The sequence below is a fragment of the Ylistrum balloti genome, unplaced genomic scaffold (genome assembly GCF_031769215.1).
Source record: "Ylistrum balloti isolate Yb309-2 unplaced genomic scaffold, AGI_CSIRO_Ybal_v1 Utg371710, whole genome shotgun sequence".
In the NCBI taxonomy this organism is placed as follows: domain Eukaryota; kingdom Metazoa; phylum Mollusca; class Bivalvia; order Pectinida; family Pectinidae; genus Ylistrum; species Ylistrum balloti.
The window spans coordinates 370,951-396,348 of NW_026782861.1; the positions used below are offsets into that span (position 1 = coordinate 370,951).

General features: G+C 36.6%; 1 protein-coding gene across 1 annotated transcript in view; it reads left to right on the plus strand.

Moving 5' to 3' along the window:
* The first annotated feature begins 3,657 nt into the window (after window positions 1-3,657).
* The window catches only part of LOC132563405 (mucin-22-like), a 39,903-nt gene continuing 18,162 nt past the window's right edge, over window positions 3,658-25,398 (plus strand). Inside the window, exons 1-11 of the mRNA XM_060228168.1 lie at window positions 3,658-3,739; window positions 13,247-14,187; window positions 14,625-14,964; window positions 15,169-15,357; window positions 15,495-15,989; window positions 16,455-16,556; window positions 16,950-17,531; window positions 18,967-19,061; window positions 19,522-19,746; window positions 20,822-21,002; window positions 21,768-21,956. Of these exons, the coding sequence (XP_060084151.1) occupies window positions 3,658-3,739; window positions 13,247-14,187; window positions 14,625-14,964; window positions 15,169-15,357; window positions 15,495-15,989; window positions 16,455-16,556; window positions 16,950-17,531; window positions 18,967-19,061; window positions 19,522-19,746; window positions 20,822-21,002; window positions 21,768-21,956 (3,421 nt within the window). The remainder of the gene's footprint in view (window positions 3,740-13,246; window positions 14,188-14,624; window positions 14,965-15,168; window positions 15,358-15,494; window positions 15,990-16,454; window positions 16,557-16,949; window positions 17,532-18,966; window positions 19,062-19,521; window positions 19,747-20,821; window positions 21,003-21,767; window positions 21,957-25,398) is intronic.

Consider the following 25,398-nt stretch of genomic DNA (forward strand, 5'->3'; position numbering starts at 1 on the left):
GCTAATATTAATGAAACTCAGAGTTAGAGACTGGAAAGAGGTATCTGGACAAATATCTAAACTATTCACGGACAAAGGGTCATTACAGCGTAAAAAGGGCTAGACTTCGAAAAGAGTATCCTTAAATTCGCAGTAGTTGTATATCTATCATATAACAAATGTGTCACTGAAATCGACTGAAACGTGAACGAGGAAATATCCGGACTAGGATTTATATGCTGTTTTTTTTCTTACAAAAGGGCATAAATTAGGAAGACAAAAATCGCAGATGCATGCCCTATGAACAGAGAGGGCCATTTTGAGACGGTGTCTCCTTTAAGTAGTTGCTGGCTCCCTCACTGAACAACATACTGGAGGACCATCGCATGTCATGCGAAGAAATCAGGGTGAAATTTCTTGTCCAAGGGCACAAACACATCAGCACAGAACTGTCCATTTCTCAGCTTCCCGAAAAAATACAAATCGCCACAGAATTGTCCATTTCTCAGCTTCCCTAGAAATACAAAACGCCACATAACTTTGATATTTACCTGAGGCTACGTTCCAACAACTGATTCTACAACGACACCAACCTATCCTACGACAGCTGATCCTACAACAACATCAACCTATCCTACGACAACTGATCCTACAGCAACACCAACATATCTTACCACAACTGATCCTACATCAACATCAACCTATCCTACGACAACTGATCCGACAACAACACCAAACCTATTATTCGACAACTGATCATCCAACACCAACCTATTCTACGACAACTGATCCTTCAACATCAACCTATTCTACGACAACGGATCCTACATCATTAACCTATCCTACGACAACTAATCCTACAACAACATTAACCTATCCTACGACAACTGATCCTACAACAACATTAACCTATCTTACCACAACTGATCCTACAACAACACCAATCTATCCTACGACAACAATCTATCCTACGACAACTGATCCTACAACATCAACCTATCCTACGACAACAACTGATCCTACAGCAACACCAACCTATCCTACGACAGCTGATCCTACAACAACATCAACCTATCCTACGACAGCTGATCCTACAACAACATCAACCTATCCTACGACAACTGATCCTACAACAACATCAACCTATCCTACGACAACTGATCCTATAACAACATCAACCTATCCTACGACAACTGATCCTACAGCAACACCAACATATCTTACCACAACTGATCCTACATCAACATCAACCTATCCTACGACAACTGATCCGACAACAACACCAAACCTATTATTCGACAACTGATCATCCAACACCAACCTATTCTACGACAACTGATCCTTCAACATCAACCTATTCTACGACAACGGATCCTACATCATTAACCTATCCTACGACAACTAATCCTACAACAATATCAACCTATCCTACGAGAACTGATCCTACAGCAACATTAACCTATCTTACCACAACTGATCCTACAACAACACCAATCTATCCTACGACAACAAGCTATCCTACGACAACTGATCATACAGCAACACCAACCTATCCTACCACAACTGATCCTACAACATCAACCTATCCTACGACAACAACTGATCCTACAACAACACCAATCTATCCTACGACAACTGATCCTACAACATCAACCTATCCTACGACAACAACTGATCCTACAGCAACACCAACCTATCCTACGACAACTGATCCTACAACAACATTAACCTATCTTACCACAACTGATCCTACAACACCATTAACTACAACGAGATGTTCAGGTAAACTTAAATCTTTTTCATTTAAATTCATTGTTAAAGGTAACAAACATCTATATCATTAGAGAAATAAAAAGATGGCGACCAATTTTGATATTACCAGGCAACTTTTGGTTTAAAGAAATATTTGAGTATCGTATCTACATGTATGTATTTGTGTAATTGGTATTTGTTTACACTGTTGACTTAAGAAGTAGTATATTGCACGTTTTATCGTAAACGTAATATTATATCGTAATTTATGGTAAACGACAAAACGTGTTTCGGGTGATTTTTTTTTATAGAACTTGTAACCATAAACGGTGCATTTTCGTGGTTAAGGACGTTTTAAAATACAAGTTTTTATTGTGAGGTATGTGTCCTGTCGTTGCCCCAAAAATGTTTTTATTTTTTTTCATGTGTGGGTTACAGATCAAACCGTTCCAAGGTATTTAACATTTTACAGTATTTAAGTGTTTAACCTCAACAGGAATTCGACTGTACGACATACGGTTTCTTCTGACTTACGTCATTCAGTAATTCAGTGATAAATCGATTGATTGTCTGATTGATTTTGTGATTGATTGATTGATTTTGTGACTGATTGATTTTGTGATTTTGTGATTGATTGTCTGATTGATTTTGTGATTGATTGTCTGATTGATTTTGTGATTGATTGATTGATTTTGTGACTGATTGATTTTGTGATTGATTGATTGATTTTGTGATTGATTTTTTGATTGATTGTCTGATTGATTTTGTGATTGATTGATTTTGTGATTGATTGTCTGATTGATTTTGTGATTGATTTTGTCTGATTGATTTTGTGATTGATTGATTGATTTTGTGATTGATTTTGTGATTGATTGTCTGATTGATTTTGTGATTGATTGATTTTGTGATTGATTGTCTGATTGGTTTTGTGATTGATTGATTGATTTTGTGATTTATTGATTGATTTTGTGATTGATTTTGTGATTGATTTTGTGATTGATTGATTGATTTTGTGATTGATTTTGTGATTGATTTTGTGATTGATTGATTGATTTTGTGATTGATTTTGTGATTGATTGTCTGATTGATTTTGTGATTGATTGATTTTGTGATTGATTGTCTGATTGGTTTTGTGATTGATTGATTGATTTTGTGATTGATTGATTGATTTTGTGATTTATTGATTGATTTTGTGATTTATTGATTGATTTTATGATTGATTTTGTGATTGATTGATTGATTTTGTGATTGATTTTGTGATTGATTTTGTGATTGATTGATTTTGTGATTGATTTTGTGATTGATTGATTGATTTTGTGATTGATTTTGTGATTGATTTATTCCTTCATTCATCTATTTAAATGGATGACTATTAAAAGAGAGTATTTTCCGTGTTATCATACTTTTACCCGACCTCGAGATTCGTTTGATTTATATCAAAGGATCAAACTAGTCTTTTTGTGTTGTGCACAAGGTATCACACATGGAACCTTGGATATTGCCATGTTCCAGGGGAGCAGATGGATAGTGATCGTGGTCCATGGAATATCGAGTGAATTAATTGAATTAAACATATTTTGTTGTAAAATTTTTACAAAAGGACACAAGTTATTTCAACTTATAGCTGCCTTTCCTCAATACATTACAAAACAAAAACATCACAATATCATATCAGTTAAACGTTGGAGAAGGACATTTCTGTGGATATTGTAACGCTGGCATTCAAAGAAAACCGACGATATAGGGAATCATTAAGCGTTATAAATTCACAAAATAAATCTTAGTTTTCTACCTCCCCAAAATCTCTATTTCTTCAATATAACTTTGCTTATAATTATTGTCTTGGCTATTATTGTTACAGTCAATGAAAGTTTCGTATTGTTGACGTAAAATTGACCGAAGGAATTCGAAATTCGATCAACAAAGATGACACAGTTGTTTGAAAGCGATTTCCGGAACACAAATCCAAAGTGTTTCTATGAAATGAGAAACGCTAAAGAAGAAAAACGTTAGTAGTGATTTACATATTTAAATGATTACGGTTTCTGTCCTACAAAGTGCAGTCGTTAAAATCATATAATTTCGTGGGGCCAATTTTTGTTTGTTTGTTTATGTTTATTTGCTTTATATTTTGCTGTCATGCTATTTCGATAAATATAACTCAATAAATATACTCATTCTAATGTCAACATTTCATGGATATAAAGCTATACAGTGTATTTGGTACCATATTAAAGTTTTAAAGGTTTTAATGGTAATTAACTGTTTTAACAATAACTTATCAATAAAACGCATCATTAAAAAAATAACAACATGTAATCTAAAATATTTAAACCTTTGCTGTCCATCGTTTTTTTTTACAACATGCAGACCTAATTAAAACCATGAGGTATTTACCGAATGTCTTGTGGATATTTTTTATCACTGACCAACGATATACATTTGATTCAAATTTGTGCATTAAGATAATTTCAACTAAGGGACGTAACTCCTCAAATCAAGACAGCTAGACTTATAAAATGTAATAATTGTTTGTATTGAAGTAAGAGTATTTGTAGTTCGTCTGTCGTTGATAAGTCGACCAAAGTATAAATTATAAAGCTGCAAATTTTGATATATATGTGTTTTATTCTTTTATAGTAGTAATTGAGGCTTGCCTGCGTGGTTACAGGTTTTTCGTCTCGTTACTCTTTCCATTTCTAGGCGTGGTTTCACCAACGAAGAGCAATCAGCGTTTCCTATATCACTAGAACGAAAGATATATCTCGTTATCCGATGGACAGACAGAAAGTTACAGAAGTATCATAAACAGCTATCTTTAAGGTACGGTTTCACATCTATTTATTCAAACTTATTCATAGACGCAAACTTTTTTTTCTATCAACTTATATGCCTTATTTCATCAAATTGGATAATTAGATAGCAAGAATATTTATGAGATTTGAGCTGTATAATTCTAACAAATACATTGGATGTTTTTAAATTTTTCAAGCAGAGAAATTACAAGGAAAAAAAAAAGACTTTTGAACACGATTATTAACAAAATTGTAAAATATTTTGTTTATTTCCAAAAACTATGAAAACCCAAAACAACAACAAAACAAAAAAAAAAAAAAAAAAAAAAGAAAAAAGGGGGATTTAACATTGAGAAAAGCATTTCAAATAACGTTAATTTTCTTAAGAAAAGCATCCATGTGTTGCGTTCCTGTAGTTAGTATAAGGAAACAAAATACAAATATTTTTTCTTTTCAACGATGATGATGACGAACGTAACCACAGCCTCTTAAATGCAATATTTCATCAAACGTTAGAGTCACAAATATGTTGAAAATTGAAATGAAAAGATCACCTCCGTTGTAGATAAATCAGGTCATGTTGGAGAACGTTCTTCTAAAGTTATTGTTAGTAGTAAGCAAAAGCACAGAGCAACGAGGTGCTTTAACTTAATACGTGATTTTCGGATGTGTCATACGTCTTTAGTGTTTATAAAGTTAGATAATTCTGTAGGGTTGAGATAAAAAAAAATCTTTAATACAACTACTTTTTACAGTATGTTTACCTACCGTACAAGGTAATAAATTTAAAGAAATTTTGCCGGAAGTGCAACCCTACGAATTATGGGATATGTAAGATAAAATCAATAAATCTATATGTGAATGTTGTAAAACGGATTTTTATTTGTCTAAAGAGCTATCAAATTATTGCCTTAAAAGTGTACATTTGACGAAAATATTTTTAAGGGAACAATATTTTCAGCCAAAGGTAAGACTTTCAAACAGATAGTGATAATGTATTTTGTAGTAATACTTCGCTTTCTTGAGTTTCTAGTTCATTGTCTGCATTTAAAAGGTATTCGACCAGTGTGCAAGAATCAAAATATTACCTACGTTTTATTTTCATGTGTTTAATTTCTGATTGTTCTGAAGTTTTGACAAAGTTAAATATTCTAATGTTTAAAGTATGTTAAATAGTCACCCATTTTACGAATCGTTTCCTGATTAATTTAAATTGTTTGCTTGTAGGCTGCTTGCTATTAGTAAAGTTCACATAAGAGAATGTAAATATTTTGTAAAGTATTTTAAATATGATATCAAATCGTTGATCAATCTTTACGCAAAATCCTTCTATTCTTTTTGTGTTGGCACTGCAAGTTTAGACAAACACATAAGTATATACTGCCTGGTGATATTTTTATATAACCTTTTTGGTTACCATATAAAGAGTGAAATAAACCTCAACAATTACGATAAAATATAACACAGTTCTGCTCAAATGTTATTTGACGAGAAACGGGGCTTTGGTGGCCAGGTGGTTAAGGCCTCTGAGGGTCTTTATTACTGGGTGGCGAATTCGAGGCCTACGTGATTTAACCGCCAAGTACAGGCCGCAGGTTGGTGGGTTTTCTCGGATTACTCCGGATTTCCTCCACTAATCAAACCTGACACGTCCTTAAATGGCCATGACTGATAATAGGTCGCACAGTCACAATGAACAAATAATGAAAAGCGGTTCAACAGTTTGATAGCATGACAGTTAGTGAAAACCTTATGGAAAGAACTACCCAATATATTCTGAGAGATGCAGGTTCACAGGTTCATGGGCGCCATCCAAATCTCGTTACATGTTTTTTTCTATTTTCTTTGGCAGTACATAGTTCGATCTGATAGTTGCTTGTTAAAAGTCTGAAAATTTCAGTGGGAAATTGTAATTGTGTAGAATATACTATAACATCTAACCCTCCTGATACGTTCAAGAGTTTCACTGTAAAGTTTTATTTTGTTTAATAATGATATCGACCTTGATGTGTTTAACTTATAAATTGCCATTTATACCAACCGTAGTGATTATAACTCTTCCAATGATGATAAATAGTGGAACTTTCATGTTTTTTTTAACCAATCACAGCGGTTCTTTCTAGTCACTGCATTGCAATTCGACAACTGGAACGCATATGAAGCGAAGGTTGAAGAAATTTTTCCATTAGATAATTTCAGTGTACATTTCAAAATGGCGTCGTGTTGTTGTAAAGCGTAACGTCATAATATCTCATGAAAAAACAATTCGCTTATATTTCCAGATTAAAAAAAAAAACTTTTTGAACACCATTTAAATTTATTGTTTTAATCGATTTTTGTTTGTTTGTTTGTTTGTTTCCCTTCATAAATGTAAAGATCCAAAGGATTTCCACACAAGATATATTATACCAATATTTATCCAGCCTCTAAATCCCTATAAGAAGGATCAACATTTACATTTCAATTAAACATGTTTCCATTAGCCAATAACTTACCCAGTGAAATCGTGATTACGTAATGGGTAGCGCGAGGAAAGCGATAAAGATCGAAATTGTATACTTGTATTTTAATCAAAACAGACTTTAATCTGACACCTTTGTAGTAGAACTACCTGCTTATTACCTGTTTACATACTGACATGTTTGTTTTGGGATGGTCTACTTGGTTAATTTCGATTCACAGATATTTGTTAATGTATGAATGAAATATTAACTTAAAGCATTTTAAGGTGTCACTTTTTTTCTTTAATTTGTAGAAATGATACCCTAAGATAAAACCAAGACGATCCCTTGGATGACAAAATGTTGAAAATTTATGAAGAAAAGCTTATAAATATCAGATTATTTCTTGATGCTAATAGTGAAAATGACTTTTAAATTAAAAAAAAAGTTTGTAACATTGAACAGTTTTAATTTGTTGTGTTTAATTTTGCGATAAGAGGCCGTGTATACATATGTATTTCGTTAAAATGCATATAAAAATGAAAACAGGAGATAAAATAAAATAAAATAAATAAATAAATAAATAGACAAATAAATAAATAAATAGACAAATAAATAAATAAATAAATGCAACAAAGATTTCAAATGTAAAAATCTGCGTATCTGTAGGTATGTAGTAATCATCAATTGCTTTATCATAGGAGTGGAATCTTCAGCTTAAATAACAAATTTAATTATTCATTACGTTATATTGATGTATTTACATAAAAAATATACCTGCTATTATTGTTACAGTCAATGAAAGTTTCGTATTGTTGACGTAAAATTGACCGAAGGAAATTCGAAATTCGATCAACAAAGTTGACACAGTTGTTCGAAAGCGATTTCCGGAACACAAATCCAAAGTGTTTCTATGAAATGAGAAACGCCAAAGAGGAAAAGCGTTAGTAGTGATTTACATATTTAAATGATTACGGTTTCTGTCCTACAAAGTGCAGTCGTTAAAATCATATAATTTCGTGGGGCCAATTTTTGTTTGTTTGTTTATGTTTATTTGTTTTATATTTTGCTGTCATGCTATTTCGATAAATGTAGCTCAATAAATATACTCATTCTAATGTCAACATTTCGTGGATATAAAGCTATACAGTGTATTTGGTACCATATTAAAGTTTTAAAGGTTTTAATGGTAGTTAACTGTTTTAACAATAACTTAACAATAAAACGCATCATTAAAAAAATAACAACATGCCATCGAAAACATTTAAACCTTTGCTGTCAATCGGTTTTTTTACAACATGCAGACCTAATTAAAACCATGAGGTATTTACCGAATGTCTTGTGGATATTTTTTATCACTAACCAACGATATACATTTGATTCAAATTTGTGCATTATAGATAATTTCAACTAAGGGACGTAACTCCTCAAATCAAGACAGCTAGACTTATAAAATGTAATAATTGTTTGTATTGAAGTAAGAGTATTTGTAGTTCGTCTGTCGTTGATAAGTCGACCAAAGTATAAATTATAAAGCTACAAATTTTGATATATATGTGTTTTATTCTTTTATAGTAGTAATTGAGGCTTGCCTGCGTGGTTACATGTTTTTCGTCTCGTTACTCTTTCCATTTCTAGGCGTGGTCTCACCAACGAAGAGCAATCAGCGTTTCCTATATATCCGATGGACAGACAGAAAGTTACAGAAGTATCATAAACAGCTATCTTTAAGGTACGGTTTCCAATCTATTTATTCAAACTTAATCATAGACTCAGTCCTTTTTTTCTATCAACTTTTAATTGTATGCCTTATTTCATCAAATTGGATAATTAGATAGCAAGAATATTTATGAGATTTGAGCTGTATAATTCTAACAAATACATTGGATGTTTTTAAATTTTTCAAGCAGAGAAATTACAAGGAAAAAAAAAGACTTTTGAACACGATTATTAACAAAATTGTAAAATATTTTGTTTATTTCCAAAAATTATGAAAACCCAAAACAAGAATAAAAAAAAAAAAAAAAAAAAAGGATTTAACATTGAGAAAAGCATTTCAAATGACGTTAATTTTCTTAAGAAAAGCATCCATGTGTTGCGTTCCTGTATTTAGTAAAAGGAAACACAATACAAATATTTTTCCTTTTCAACGATGATGATGACGAACGTAACCACAGCCTCTTAAATGCAATATTTCATCAAACGTTAGAGTCACAAATATGTTTAAAATTGAAATGAAAAGATCACCTCCGTTGTAGATAAATCAGGTCATGTTGCAGAACGTTCTTCTAAAGTTATTGTTAGTAGTAAGCAAAAGCACAGAGCAACGAGGTGCTTTAACTTAGTACGTTATCTTCGGATGTGTCATACGTCTTTAGTGTTTATAAAGTTAGATAATTCTGTAGGGTTGAGATAAAAAAAAAACTTTAATACAACTACTTTTTACAATATGTTTACCTACCGTACAAGGTAATAAATTTAAAGAAATTTTGCCGGAAGTGCAACCCTACGAATTATGGGATATGTAAGATAAAATCAATAAATCTATATGTGAATGTTGTAAAACGGATTTTTATTTGTCTAAAGGGCTATCAAATTATTGCCTTAAAAGTGTACATTTGACGAAAATATTTTTAAGGGAACAATATTTTCAGCCAAAGGTAAGACTTTCAAACAGATAGTGATAATGTATATTGTAGTAATACTTCGCTTTCTTGAGTTTCTAGTTCATTGTCTGCATTTAAAAGGTATTCGACCAGTGTGCAAGAATCAAAATATTACCTACGTTTTATTTTCATGTGTTTAATTTCTGATTGTTCTGAAGTTTTGACAAAGTTAAATATTCTAATGTTTAATGTATGTTAAATAGTCACCCATTTTGCGAATCGTTTCCTGATTAATTTAAATTGTTTGCTTGTAGGCTGATTGCTATTAGTAAAGTTCACATAAGTGAATGTTAATATTTTGTAAAGTATTTTAAATATGATATCAAATCGTTGATCAATCTTTACGCAAAATCCTTTTATTCTTTTTGTGTTGGCACTGCAAGTTTAGACAAACACATAAGTATATACTGCCTGGTGATATTTTTATATAACCTTTTTGGTTACCATATAAAGAGTGAAATAAACCTCAACAATTACGATAAAATATAACACAGTTCTGCTCAAATGTTATTTGACGAGAAACGGGGCTTTGGTGGCCAGGTGGTTAAGGCCTCTGAGGGTCTTTATTACTGGGTGGCGAATTCGAGGCCTACATGATTTAGCCGCCAATTACAGGCCGCAGGTTGGTGGGTTTTCTCGGATTACTCCGGATTTCCTCCACTAATCAAACCTGACACGTCCTTAAATGGCCATGACTGATAATAGGTCGCACAGTCACAATGAACAAATAATGATAAGCGGTTCAACAGTTTGCTAGCATGACAGTTAGTGAAAACCTGATGGAAAGAACTACCCAATATACTCTGAGAGATGCAGGTTCACAGGTTCATGGGCGCCATCCAAATCTCGTTGCATGTTTTTTCTATTTCCTTTGGCAGTACATAGTTCGATCTGATAGTTGCTTGTTAAAAGTCTGAAAATTTCAGTGGGAAATTGTAATTGTGTAGAATATACTATAACATCTAACTCTCCTGATACGTTCAAGAGTTTCACTGTAAAGTTTTATTTAGTTTCATAATGATATTGACTTTGATGTGTTTAACTTATAAATTGCCATTTATACCAACCGTAGTGATTATAACTCTTCCAATGATGATATATAGTGGAACTTTCATGTTTTTTTTAACCAATCACAGCGGTTCTTTCTAGTCACTGCATTGAAATTCGACAATTGGAACGCATATGAAGCGAAGGTTGAAGAAATTTTTCCATTAGATAATTTCAGTTTCATTTTGAACACCATTTAAATTTACTGTTTTAATCGATTTTTGTTTGTTTGTTTGTTTGTTTCCCTTCATAAATGTAAAGATCCAAAGGATTTCCACACAAGATATATTATACCAATATTTATTCAGCCTATCAATCCCTATAAGAAGGATCAACATTTACATTTCAATTGAACATGTTTTCATTAATCAATAATTTACCCAGTGAAATCGTGATTACGTAATGGGTAGCGCGAGGAAAGCGATAAAGATCGAAATTGTATACTTGTATTTTAATTAAAACAGACTTTAATCTGACACCTTTGTAGTAGAACTACCTGCTTATTACCTGTTTACATACTGACATGTTTGTTTTGGGATGGTCTACTTGGTTAATTTCGATTCACAGATATTTGTTAATGTATGAATGAAATATTAACTTAAAGCATTTTAAGGTGTCACTTTTTTTCTTTAATTTGTAGAAATGATACCCTAAGATAAAACCAAGACGATCCCTTGGATGACAAAATGTTGAAAATTTATGAAGAAAAGCGTATAAATATCAGATTATTTCTTGATGCTAATAGTGAAAATGACTTTTAAATTTTAAAAAAAAGTTTGTAACATTGAACAGTTTTAATTTGTTGTGTTTAATTTTGCGATAAGAGGCCGTGTATACATGTGTATTTCGTTAAAATGCATATAAAAATGAAAACAGGAGATAAAATAAAATAAAATAAATAAATAAATAAATAAATAAATGAATGAATGCAACAAAGATTTCAAATGTAAAAATCTGCGTATCTGTAGGTATGTAGTAATCATCAATTGCTTTATCATAGGAGTGGAATCTTCAGCTTAAATAACAAATTTAATTATTTATTACGTTATATTGATGTATTTACATAAAAAAATATACTGTATGATAAAAAGAAAGGTCATCCTCATGAAAGGGGGACAAAATGTTTATTTATGGACGTAAAAAGATACTTCTCCCGAAAAAACATCATGACATATATAGGTAGATTTTTAGTAATTTAAAAATATTTCCTTAAACTTCATATATTTATTCAAACAGCATTTATTTCCTTTTTTGTGTTTTAAATATGTTTTATTGTTTATAAACAAAAGAATTGGACACAAGTCATATCATCTCATTTAGTTCTAGATGAATACATACATGAATATTTTACACTAGAATCACGTGAAAACAACACAATATGTAAATTACGAATGAGGAGTGAATAATACAAAAATAGATGATAGGAGAAGATAATAGGAGATAAGGTGCTAGGGATAAATAGGTGAGATAGGGACAGGAAAGATGTAGAACATAGATATGTATTGAATATATACATATAAATATATATGAAATGCTGTCCAACTCTTATTATATTCCTCTATTCCACCCAGTCTAAGTATCAAAGTCTCTAATATTTATTCATTCCATAACATTCCAAGTTTCGCTCAGTTCCTCCTCAGTATTTCCAAACCAATGTACTTTCATCATAGTATTGGAGAGCCAACATAACATAACAGTGAACTTTAAATACGCATATTTTAACAGATAACAATAAAGAAGATATTGAGATTTATTTCATTTCATTCAAGCATACAATAAATATGAACAGATGAATAGAATATAGAATAAGTTAGAAACAAATTGTGAAATTTCAAACACTATGATATAATTTAAAAAATATTATGAAGAAACAAATTTTAAAAATAAGTGTATAGATTGATAAATGAATAAATAAATAAAAAATCCTATAATGTGTAAACTTGCAGTATTACGTATATATTGTACAAGCGTAGATTTATAATTCTTTTTGACTATATTTAAAGATAAATGTAATTATGATTAATTAATTACTTTCTCAATTTTTGAAGTTCAAAAAAGTTGAAATTTGTTTAACATCTACAGTGGCTACCTGAAATTCGGATTTTTTCTTCTTTTTTTTTTTTTATCAAAATCAACTTTTCATTGTACAGGAATTACTGCATATTTCTATCTATTGCATGTAAACACAAATGTGTGTAACATCTTTCAATGCAAATATAGAAGTTACAGTGGAGAATGATATATCAAACAGCACCCTACAACTGTTTTATCCTAGGAGTTGTCAGTAATGCTAGGGTTCAATATTGCATATACCTAGGAAGTGACTGTGAACAGGCAAAATTGCTCGAAAGAAATGTCAAAACATATTAGAATCTAACGAAGATTTTTTGTTTTATGTTTTTTAATGTTGATTCAACTTTTGATCAACATAAACATAAGCTTTAATAAATTAATTGCATAAACTAAAACAGTAAAGATTTTAGTCTAAAAACATTTTATTTATCATTTGAGATTGGAAATTATAATATAATAATCATTTATTAGTTTGGATAATATCTGTTTGCAGATTTCCGCAAGAGAGTGGATTCAGCGATGATCAAACATAATTATCTAGCTGTGATGTTTTCGATTTTCTGTCTTACAACAACAGAGGCTCCCAAACCTGAGGCTACCACAGCTGACACTTCAACTGATGGTACACCAACAACTGCTGCCACAATAGATGTTACCACAACTGAACCTACCACTGCTGAGAGTACCACACCTGAGGTTACCACAACAGAGGCTTCCACACCTGAGGCTACTACAACTGAGGTTACCACAATTGAGTCTACCACATCAGAGGCTACCACAGCTGAAACTTCAACTGATGGTACACCAACAACTGCTGCCATAATAGATGTTACCACAACTGAACCTACCATACCTGCGTCTACCACTCCTGAGACTACCACACCTGAGGTTACCACAACAGAGGCTTCCACACCTGAGGCTACTACAACTGATGTTACCACAATTGAGCCTACCACATCTGAGGCTACCACAGCTGACACTTCAACTGATGGTACACCAACAACTGCTTCCACAATATATGTTACCACAACTGAACTTACCACACCTGCGACTACCACTTCTGAGAGTACCACACCTGAGGCTGCTACAACAGAGGCTACCAAACCTGAGGCTAAAACAATTGAAACTACCACAACTGAGGAAACAACAACTGAGGCTACAACAAGTGAGGCTACAACACCTGAGACTATCACAATTAAGTCTACCACATTTGAGGCTACCACAAGTAAGGCTACCACATCAGAGGCTACCACAGCTGAAACTTCAACTGATGGTACATCAACAACTGCTGCCACAATAGATGTTACCACAACTGAACCTACCACACCTGCGACTACCACTGCTGAGAGTACCACAATTGAGTCTACCACATCTGAGGCTACCACAGCTGAAACTTCAACTGAACCTACCACTGCTGAGAGTACCACACCTGAGGTTACCACAACAGAGGCTTCCACACCTGAGGCTACTACAACTGCTCAACAACTGAGTTACCACAACTGAACTACAACACCACAACTGCAACTACCACTGCTGAGATATAACAACTGAGGCTACACAACTGAGGCTACAACAACTGAGGCTACCACAACTGAGGCTACCACAACTGAGGCTATCACACTGAGGCTACCACAACTGAGGCTACCACAACTGAGGCTACAAACAACACTGAGGCACAACAAGGCTACCACAACTGAGGCTACCAACAACTGAGGCTACAACAACTGAGGCTACAACAACTGAGGTACAATGAGGCTACAACAAGTGCTATCACAAGAGATGCTACCACAACTGAGGCTACAACAACTGAGGCAACAACAAGTGAGGCTACAACAACTGAGGCTATCACAACTGAGGCTACAACAACTGAGGCTACAACAACTGAGGCAACAACAACTGAGGCAACAACAAGTGAGTCTATCACAACTGAAACAACAATAACTGAGGCTACAACAACTGAGGCTACAACAACTGAGGCAACAACAACTGAGGCAACAACAAGTGAGGTTACAACAACTGAGGCTACAACAAGTGATGCTACAACAGGTGAGTATATAACATCTGAGGCTATAACAACTGAGGTTACAACAAGTGAGGCTACAATAAGTGAGTCTATCACAACTGAGGCAACTATAAGTGAGGTAACAACAACTGAGGCAACAACAAGTGAGGCTACAACAACTGACGCCACAACAGCTGAGGCTACAACAAGTGAGGCTTATCACATCTCACCTTACAACAAGTGAGTCTCTCACGACTGAGGCTATAACAACTGAGGCTACAACAAGTGAGGCTCACAACTGAGGCAACTGACAACAAGTGAGGCTACAACAACTGGAGCTACAGCAACTGAGGCTACAACAAGTGAGGCTACTGCAAGTGAGGCTACAACAAGTGTGACTATCAAAACTGAAGCTACAACAAGTGAGGCTACAACAAGTGAGGCTACAAGAACAGAAGCTACAACAACTGAGGCTACCACAACTGAGGCAACAACAAGTGAGGCTATCATAACTGAGGCTATCACAACTGAGGCTACAACAACTCATCCAACAACAACTCAGGCAACAACAACTGAGTCTACAACAACTGAGGCTACAACAAGTGAAGCTACAACAACTGAGGCTACAGCAAGTGAGGCAACAACTCAGGCAACAACAACTGAGGCTACAACAACTGAGGCAACAACAAGTGAGGCTACAACAACTGAGGATACAACAACTGAGGCTACAACAACTGAGGCTATCACAACACAACAAATGAGGCAACAATATCTGAGGCCAAAACAACTGAGGCTACAACAAGCGATGTTATCACAATTGCGGCAATAACAACTGAGGCTACAACAAGTGAGGGTAGAAGTGAGACTACAACAACTGAGTCTACAACAAGTAAGGCTATCACAACTGAGGCAACAACAACTGAGGCTACAACAAGTGAGGCTATCACAACTGAGGCTATCACAACTGAGGCTACAACAAGTGAGTTTACAACAAGTGAGTCTATCACAACTGAGGCTATAACAACTGAGGCTACAACAAGTGAGGCTACAACAAGTGAGTCTATAACAACTGAGTCTATCACAACTGAGGCTACAACAAGAGAGGCTACAACAACTGAGGCAACAACAAGTGAGGCAACAACAACTCATCCAACAACAACTCAGGCAACAACAAGTGAGTCTATCACAACTGAGGCTATAACAACTGAGGCTACAACAAGTGAGGCTACAACAAGTGAGTCTATCACAACTGAGGCTACAACAAGTGAGGCTATAACAACTGAGGCTACAACAAGTGAGGCTACAACAAGTGAGGCTACAACAACTGAGGCTACACCAACTGAGGCTACAACAACTGAGGCTACAACAACAGAGGCTACAACAACTCAGGCAACAACAAGTGAGGCTACAACAAGTGAGTCTATCACAACTGAGGCAACAACAAGTGAGGCTACAACAACTGAGGCAACAACAAGTGAGACTACAACAAATGAGGCTACAACAACTGAGGCTACAACAACTGAGGCTACAACAACTGAGGCTACAACAACTGAGGCAACAACAATTGAGGTTACAACAACTGAGGCTACAACAAGTGAGGCTACAACAAGTGAGGCTACAACAAGTGAGGCTACAACAACTGAGGCTACAACAAGTGAGTCTATCACAACTGAGGCTACAACAAGTGAGTCTACAACAGAAGAGTCTATCACAACTGAGGCTACAACAACTGAGGCTACAACAAGTGAGTCTACAACAAGTAAGGCTATCACATCTCAGCCTACAACAAGTGATGCTACAAGTGAGTCTATAACAACTGAGGCTTTAACAACTGAGGCTACAACAACTGAGGCTACAACAACTGAGGCTACAACAAGTGAGTTTACAACAAGTGAGGCTATCACAACTGAGGCTATAACAATTGAGGCAACAACAAGTGAGATTACAACAAGTGAGGCTACAACAAGTGAATATATCACAACTGAGGCTACAACAAGTGAGGCTACAACAAGTGTGACTCTCACAACTGAGGCTACAACAAGTGAGGCTACAACAAGTGAGGCTACAACAACTGAGGCTACAACAACTGAGGCTACACCAACTGAGGCAACAACAACTGACGCCACAACAACTGAGGCTACAACAAGTGAGGATACAACAACTGAGGCAACAACAAGTGAGGCTACAACAACAGAGGCTACAACAACTCAGTCAACAACAAGTGAGACTACAACAAGTGAGGCTACAACAACTGAGGCTACAACAACTGAGGCAACAACAAGTGAGGTTACAACAAGTGAGTCCATCACAACTGAGGCTACAACAACTCAGGCATCAACAAGTGAGGCTATCACAACTGAGGCAACATCAACTGAGGCAACAACAAGTGAGATTACAACAAGTGAGGCTACAACAAGTGAATATATCACAACTGAGGCTATAACAACTGAGGCTACAACAAGTGAGGCTACAACAATTGAGTCTATAACAAGTGAGTCTATCACAACTGAGGCTACAACAAGTGAGGCTACAATAAGTGAGTCTATCACAGCTGAGGCAACAACAAGAGAGGCTACAACAACTGAGGCAACAACAAGTGAGGCAACAACAAGTGAGGTTACAACAACTGAGGCAACAACAAGTGAGGCTACAACAATTGAGGCAACAACAACTCAGGCAACAACAACTGAGTCTACAACAACTGAGGCTACAACAAGTGAAGCTACAATAACTGAGGCTACAACAACTGGAGCTACAGCAACTGAGGCTACAACAAGTGAGGCTACTGCAAGTGAGGCTACAACAAGTGTGACTATCAAAACTGAAGCTACAACAACTGAGGCTACAACAAGTGAATCTATCACAACTGAGGCTATAACAACTGAGGCTACAACAAGTGAGGCTACTGCAAGTGAGGCTACAACAAGTGAATCTATCACAACTGAGGCTATAACAAGTGAGTTTACAACAAGTGAGGCTATCACAACTGAGGCAACATCAACTGAGGCAATTACAACTGAGGCTATCATAAGTGAGGCTACAACAACTGAGGCTACAACAAGTGAGGCTATAACAACTGAGGCTACAACAAGTGAGGCTACAACAAGTGAGGCTACAACAAGTGAGGCTATAACAAGTGAGTTTACAACAAGTGAGGCTATCACAACTGAGGCTATAACAATTGAGGCAACAACAAGTGAGTCTATCAACAACTGAGGCTACAACAACTGAGGCTACAACAACTGAGGCTACAACAACTGAGGCTACAACAACTGAGGCTACAACAACTGAGGCTACAACAAGGCTACAACAACTGCTACAACAACTGGCTACAACAACTGAGGCTACAACAAGTGAGGCTACAACAACTGAAGCAACAACAACTGAAGCAACAACAACTGAAGCTATCAACAACTGAGGCTACAACAAGTGAGGCTACAACAACTGAGGCTACAACAACTGAGGCTACAACAACTGAGGCCAAAACAACTGAGGCTACAACAAGTGAGGCTACTGAGGCTACAACAAGTGAGGCTATAACAAGTGAATCTATCACAACTGAGGCTATAACAACTGAGGCTACAACAAGTGAGTTTACAACAAGTGAGGCTATCACAACTGAGGCTATAACAATTGAGGCAACAACAAGTGAGTCTATCACAACTGAGGCTACAACTGAGGCTACAACAAGTGAGGCTACAACAACTGAGGCTACAACAACAACTGAGGCTACAACAAGTGAGGCTACAACAAGTGAGGCTACAAGGCAACAACAAGTGAGGCTACTATCTACACAACTGAGGCCAAAACAACTGCGGCAACAATAACTGAGGCTATAACAAGTGAGGCTACAATAACTGAGACTACAACAACTGAGGCTACAATAAGTGAGGTTATCACAACTGCGGCAACAACAACTGAGGCAACAACAAGTGAGGCTACAACAAGTGAGTCTATCACAAATGAGGCAACAATAAGTGAGGCTACAACAACTCAGTCAACAATAAGTGAGAATACAACAAGTGAGGCTACAACAACTGAGGCTACAACAACTGAGGCAACAACAAGTGAGGCTACAACAACTGAGGATACAACAACTGAGGCTACAACAACTGAGGCTACAACAAGTGAGGCTACATCAAGTGAGGCTACAACTGAGGCTACAACAACTGAGGCTACAAAAAGTGAAGGTACAACAACTGAGGCTACAGCAAGTGAGGCAACAACTCAGGCAACAACAAGTGAGGCTACAACAACTGAGGCTACAGCAAGTGAGGCTACAGCAACTGAGGCTACAACAACTGAGGCAACAACAAGTGAGGCTACAACAACTGAGGTATCACAACAACTGAACAACAAGTGAGGCAACAACTGAGGCTACAACAACTGAGGCTACAACAACTGAGGCAACAACAAGTGAGGCTACAACAACTGAGGATACAACAACTGAGGCTACAACAACTGAGGCTACAACAAGTGAGGCTAGAACAACTGAGGCTACAGCAAGTGAGGCTACAACAACTGAGGCAACAACAACTGAGGCAACAACAACTGAGGCAACAACAACTGAGGCTACAACAAGTGAGGCTACAACAACTGAAGCAACAACAACTGAAGCAACAACAACTGAAGCAACAACAACTGAGGCAACAACAAGTGAGGCTACAACAACTGAGGCTATAACAACTGAAACTACAACAACTGAGGCTACAACAACTGAGGCTACAAAAAGTGAGGCTACAACAACTGAGACTACAACAACTGAGGCTACATCAAGTAAGGCTACAACTGAGGCTACAACAACTGAGGCAACAACAACTGAGGCAACAACAAGTGAGGTTACAACAACTGAGGCAACAACAAGTGAGGCTACAACAATTGAGGCAACAACAACTCAGGCAACAACAACTGAGGCAACTACTGAGGCTACAATAACTGAGGCAACAACAAGTGAGGCTACAACAGGCTACAACAAGGCTACAACAACTGAGGCTACAACTACAACAAACTGAGGCTACAACAACTGAGGCTACAACAAGTGAGGCTACAACAACTGAGGCTACAACTACACAACTGAGGCTACAACAAGTGAGGCTACAACAACTGAGGCTAACAACAACTGAGGCTACAACAACTGAGGCTACAACAACTGAGGCTACCACAACAGAGGTTACTACAACTGAGGCTACAACAACTCAGGCTACAGCAAGTGAGGCTACAACAACTCAGGCTACAAAAAGTGAGGCTACACAACTGAGGCTACAACAACTGAGGCAACAACAAGTGAGGCTACAACAACTGAGGCTACAGCAAGTGAGGCTACAACAACTGAGGCTACAACAACTGAGGCAACAACAAGTGAGGCTACAACAACTGAGGATACAACAACTGAGGCTACAACAACTGAGGCTACAACAAGTGAGGCTACAACAACTGAGGCTATAACAACTGAGGTTACAACAAGTGAGGCTACAATAAGTGAGTCTATCACAACTGAGGCAACTATAAGTGAGGTAACAACAACTGAGGCAACAACAAGTGAGGTAACAACAAGTGAGGCTACAACAAGTGAGGCTACAAGAACAGAAGCTACAACAACTGAGGCTACAACAACTGAGGCTACAACAAGTGAGGCTACAACAAGTGAGTCTACAACAAGTGAGTCTTTCACAACTGAGGCTACAACAAGTGAGGCTACAACAACTGAGGCTACAACAACTGAGGCTACAACAAGTGAGTCTATCACAACTGAGGCTATATCAACTGAGGCTACAACAACTGCGGCTACAACAAGTGGGGCTATCACACCTGAGGCTAACAACAACTGCGGCTAGAACAAATGTGACTATCAAAACTGAAGCTACAACAAGTGAGGCTACAACAAGTGAGGCTATAACAAGTGAATCTATCACAACTGAGGCTATAACAACTGAGGCTACAACAAGTGAGGCTACAACAAGTGAGGCTACAACAACTGAGGCTACAACAAGTGAGTCTATCACAACTGAGGTTACAAGTGAGGCTACAATATGTGAGTCTATCACAACTGAGGCTACAACAACTCAGGCATCAACAAGTGAGGCTATCACAACAACAACTGAGTCTACAACAAGTAAGGATACAACAACTGAGGCAACAACAAGTGAGGCTACACCACCTGAGGCAACAACAACTGACGCCACAACAACTGAGGCTACAACAAGTGAGAGTATCACACCTGAGGCTATAACAACTGAAACTACAACAAGTGAGGCTACAAGACCTGAGGCTACAACAACTGAGGCTACAACAACTGAGGCTACAACAAGTGAGGCTACAACAACTGAGGCTACAACAACTGAAGCAACAACAACTGAAGCAACAACAACTGAGGCAACAACAAGTGAGGCTACAACAACTAAGGCTACAGCAAGTGAGGCTACAGCAACTGAGGCTACAACAACAGAGGCTACAACAACTGAGGCTACAACAACTGAGGCAACAACAAGTGAGGCTACAACAAGTGAGGCTACAACAACAGAGGCTACAACAACTGAGGCTACAACAACTGAGGCAACAACAAGTGAGGCTCTCACAACTGAGGCTTTCACAACTGAGGCTACAATAACTGAGGCTGCAACAACTGAAGCTACAATAAGTGAGGTTATCACAACTGCGGCAATAACAACTGAAGCTACAACAAGTGAGTCTATCACAACTGAGGCTACAACAACTGAGGCTACAACAACTGAGGCAACAACAAGTGAGGCTATCATAACTGAGGCTATCACAACTGAGGCTACAACAAGAGAGGCTACAACAACTGAGGCAACAACAACTGAGGCAACAACAACTGAGGCTACAACAACTGAGGCTACAACAAGTGAGGCTACAACAACTGAGGCAACAACAACTGAGGTAACAACAATTGAGGCTACAACAATTGAGGTTATCACAACTGTGGCAACAACAATTGGGACTACCAAGTCGGATATAACCACAACAAAGACTACCACTAATGAGGCTGTTACAGCTGATTTTACCACAACTGAATCTGCAAGTGATGGTACATCAACAACTGTTACTACAATAGATGCTATCACTCCTGAGACTACCACAACTGCGGATGCTCCAACAACTGGTACGCCAACAACTGGTGCTCTAACAACTGATGCTCCAACAACTGGTGCTCCAACAACGGACACCGTCACGGAAACAACAGGTAAGTTTACTCGTTGTTTCTATTGTTTGCCCTCACACTATATCTATTGATAATTCATCTACACTCTTTAGCCTTTGATTGATTGTTTCTTTGGTATGCCGCCCCATGAGCAAATAAAGCCATTTTGAGATACGATCTCCTTGTAGTAGCTGATGGTTACCTATGTGAACAAGACATGGTGGGCTCGGCCTCAACCATCCATAATACTTAGGGTAAAGTGTCGTATCCTGGAACAAAACGACCATAGAACACAGACCTGTCATTTTGTCAGATTTCTGAGAAGCCTATATCATCAATTCCATATTCTGAAACACCTGATCATATTCCCTATATATTTCCACAATCATGTATGTGTAAATATTACCTTATACATTTTCTTATCCTTGCACCATAAACACGGTATCACCCGGGCCATCGACCCAGTTATTGACATTCTTAAAAGCTATTTCGGTTTTTATTACAGATGTAATCCAAATAATGTGTTCTTTATGGTGGCGATCAATTCTTGTGGTTTATTATTACGTGGAGTGCATGTACTAATAAATTATTTCTTTCTCTGTCAACACTTCCTCCTTCAGCTGTGATTTAGTAGCTGGGATTTTTGTTTGGGTTTGTGTAATCTAATTTAGTTGTAGTTAAACGTTTGTCGTCTTGGCTTCCAGGATAAGTTATTATTCTTAGCTAGTACATGTGATTATGTGCTTGGCTTTAAAGTTTGAAGAACATTTTAGTAACGAATTTATTTATATGTCGATCTTCGTTCTTGGTTAATACAATCATCATTTTGGCTTCTTGGTTCACTCGTTCATTCCATTATTCCTTCGTCGTTTCTTCCTTCCTCTCTTCCTTTCTTCCTTCCTTCACTCCACCCTCCCTCCTTCCCTCCCTTCGTTCCTTTCTTCCTCCCTCCCTCCCTCTCTCACTTCCTCCCTTCGTTCCTCCCGCCCTCCCGTCCTTCCTCCTTCCCTCCCTTCGTTCCTTCCTCCCTCCCTCTCTCACTTCCTACTTTCCTTTCGTTCCTTCCTTCCTCCCTCCCTTCCGTCCTTCCTCCCTACTTCTTTCTTTCCTTCTTTCCTTCCTTCCTTTATGACCTATTACCTATTTAACATACATTGCTTGTTCGTATTTCGTCAACTTCAACAGTTTAGATATATATTTACAACAGTTTAATATCAAATCTTTCAATCTGTTTCGTTTCATTTATTGTTATTATAGTTTGAATCTTAATTGTTTCGAAATGATGGCATAGTGTCCTTTGTTTGATTATTTTTACTCCAGGCTAATAGGTAAGTGCAGTAAAAAGGCAGGGTAGAAATAAACATTACAGTAATGATATATATCATGTAGTATTATCACTTGGATCGTTTAATTTCTAACTTATTAGGGCCCAGCACGAAAGTGTGGGTACCCTTTAGTAACCACGGTGTCCGTCCGTCCGTCTGTCTGTCTATCAGCACTTTTGTTTCCGTGCGATAACATCAGGTTCCTTGGTCTGGTCAAGCTCAAACTTAATACAGTGCTTCCTGACTGAAAGTGTTTGCCTGTGATTGTTTTTCAGCTTCAAAGTTCAAGATCACTGTTACTTTAAGTAGGAAATTAGTTTCCGTGTAAAAACTAGAGTTTGCTTTCGGCCAATCTAACCCAAACTTCATACAGTACTTCCTTGTTGAAAATGTTTATTTAGGAATGCATTTCAGATTTGAACGTAAAGGGTCAAGGTCACTGTTATAATAATTAAAACAAAGTCAGTTTCTCCGCTATAACTCAACTTTGCTTTGGCAAATCAAACTCAAACCTCGTATCATACTGTCGGATTGCTTTTCTTTATTTCCAACAACATAGAGGGGCCCGTGCTGACCTGTCATTGTGCTGGTTATGTTGCAAATGAAGTTTGATAGAAGAGTGCTAGAATATTAAAACAGCTATATTATCCAGCCGAATTCATTATTTTGTTCTACTGTGTTTAATTCTTAATGTGTATTGAAAGGTTCTATTTACTGGTGTGTCCTGGGAACATGGAGGGTTGTAAGATTTATTATGGGTCTTGGAGTAGTCTCTCAATCTTCAAACATGACTGATGTTCTTGATTTCCACCCAAGTGCTTGCCATATAATGTTAAACTCCTTATGAAAATTTATAGCTACTGTAATGTTCCAGACAAACCCAACTTTGTATCAACGTTGGTTTTAATCATTAATCGTTGTGTACACCTATCCTATATACAATAGGAAGTATGTATTACCTTCGATTTAAAAACAGGTAAAGGGATGCAATCTCTTTAACACGAGTATAATTGTTCTTTGTAGGTAGATTGTGTTATGTAATTTTTGTTTTATCTTGTGTGTTCTTTATTAGAGGACGTTTCTGTGTAGCTGTGTACCCTTTGCAGACCTATCTTACTTTCGGGTTAGCCTTCTGTCAGTCTTAAATTATTTAAATATTTACATGTGACCAACCACAGCTTCACCCCAATATCTCCGTTAGCGAATATTTTGTAGTCGTAGCGACAAAGAATTCGTGTAGTGTTATCGAATTGACACATCGTCTATCTGAACATGTATTAGCCTTTATCACAACATCTGTAGGTATCATATTTAAGAAATGCAGAAATATTATTACGGACCATTTACAACAGGTATTAATCAAATTTATTTTATGAACAAAATATGGGCAAGTGAAACTGATTCATTTTAAATACGATATATATATATTTGAAAAGAATGAAATCAATACAGCAAATGTATTCCGCTAACTTTATTATAACAATACATTTATGTCACAATGTAGGTTACTAAGTAACGTACAGTGTACATGTAATGTAAGCACCTGAAGATGGACGCGAGGCCTGAAAGCGTTAGTGATATATTTGTTTGTCATGTTAAGTGATTAATTTTCTCTCTCTCTCTCTCTCTCTCTCTCTCTCTCTCTCTCTCTCTCTCTCTCTCTCTGTCTCTCTCTCTGTCTGTCTGTCTGTCTGTCTCTCTCTCTCTCTGTCTCTCTCTCTCTCTCTCTCTCTCTCTCTCTCTCTCTCTCTATATATATATATATATTACAAGCGCGTGTTTTATTTATCTTCTAAGTAGGTCAGGGATGTAAAAGTGATAATACAGAAGATGTAGAATGGAATGCCACTAGCAGAGGCTCTTGGGTAACGATGCCGTGTCCCAAGAATTATGGAGGTAAAATCTTTTAAAAATTAATGATGCAAATATTTAAGCTCTACTTTTCCAGACAAATACAAGCTTTTGATTCAAAACAAAATTTTGATTGATCAACTGAATTATTACTACAATTTTTCTTAAGGTCAACAAGACCAAACAGGTCTGAAGGGTTACGGAAAGCAAAAAGCAACTACTGTAAGGAATGAAATGGATAATGATATTTGGATATGCTTCATTTAAACTTTTGACATAGAATAACCTTTTTCACACCACAAATCAAT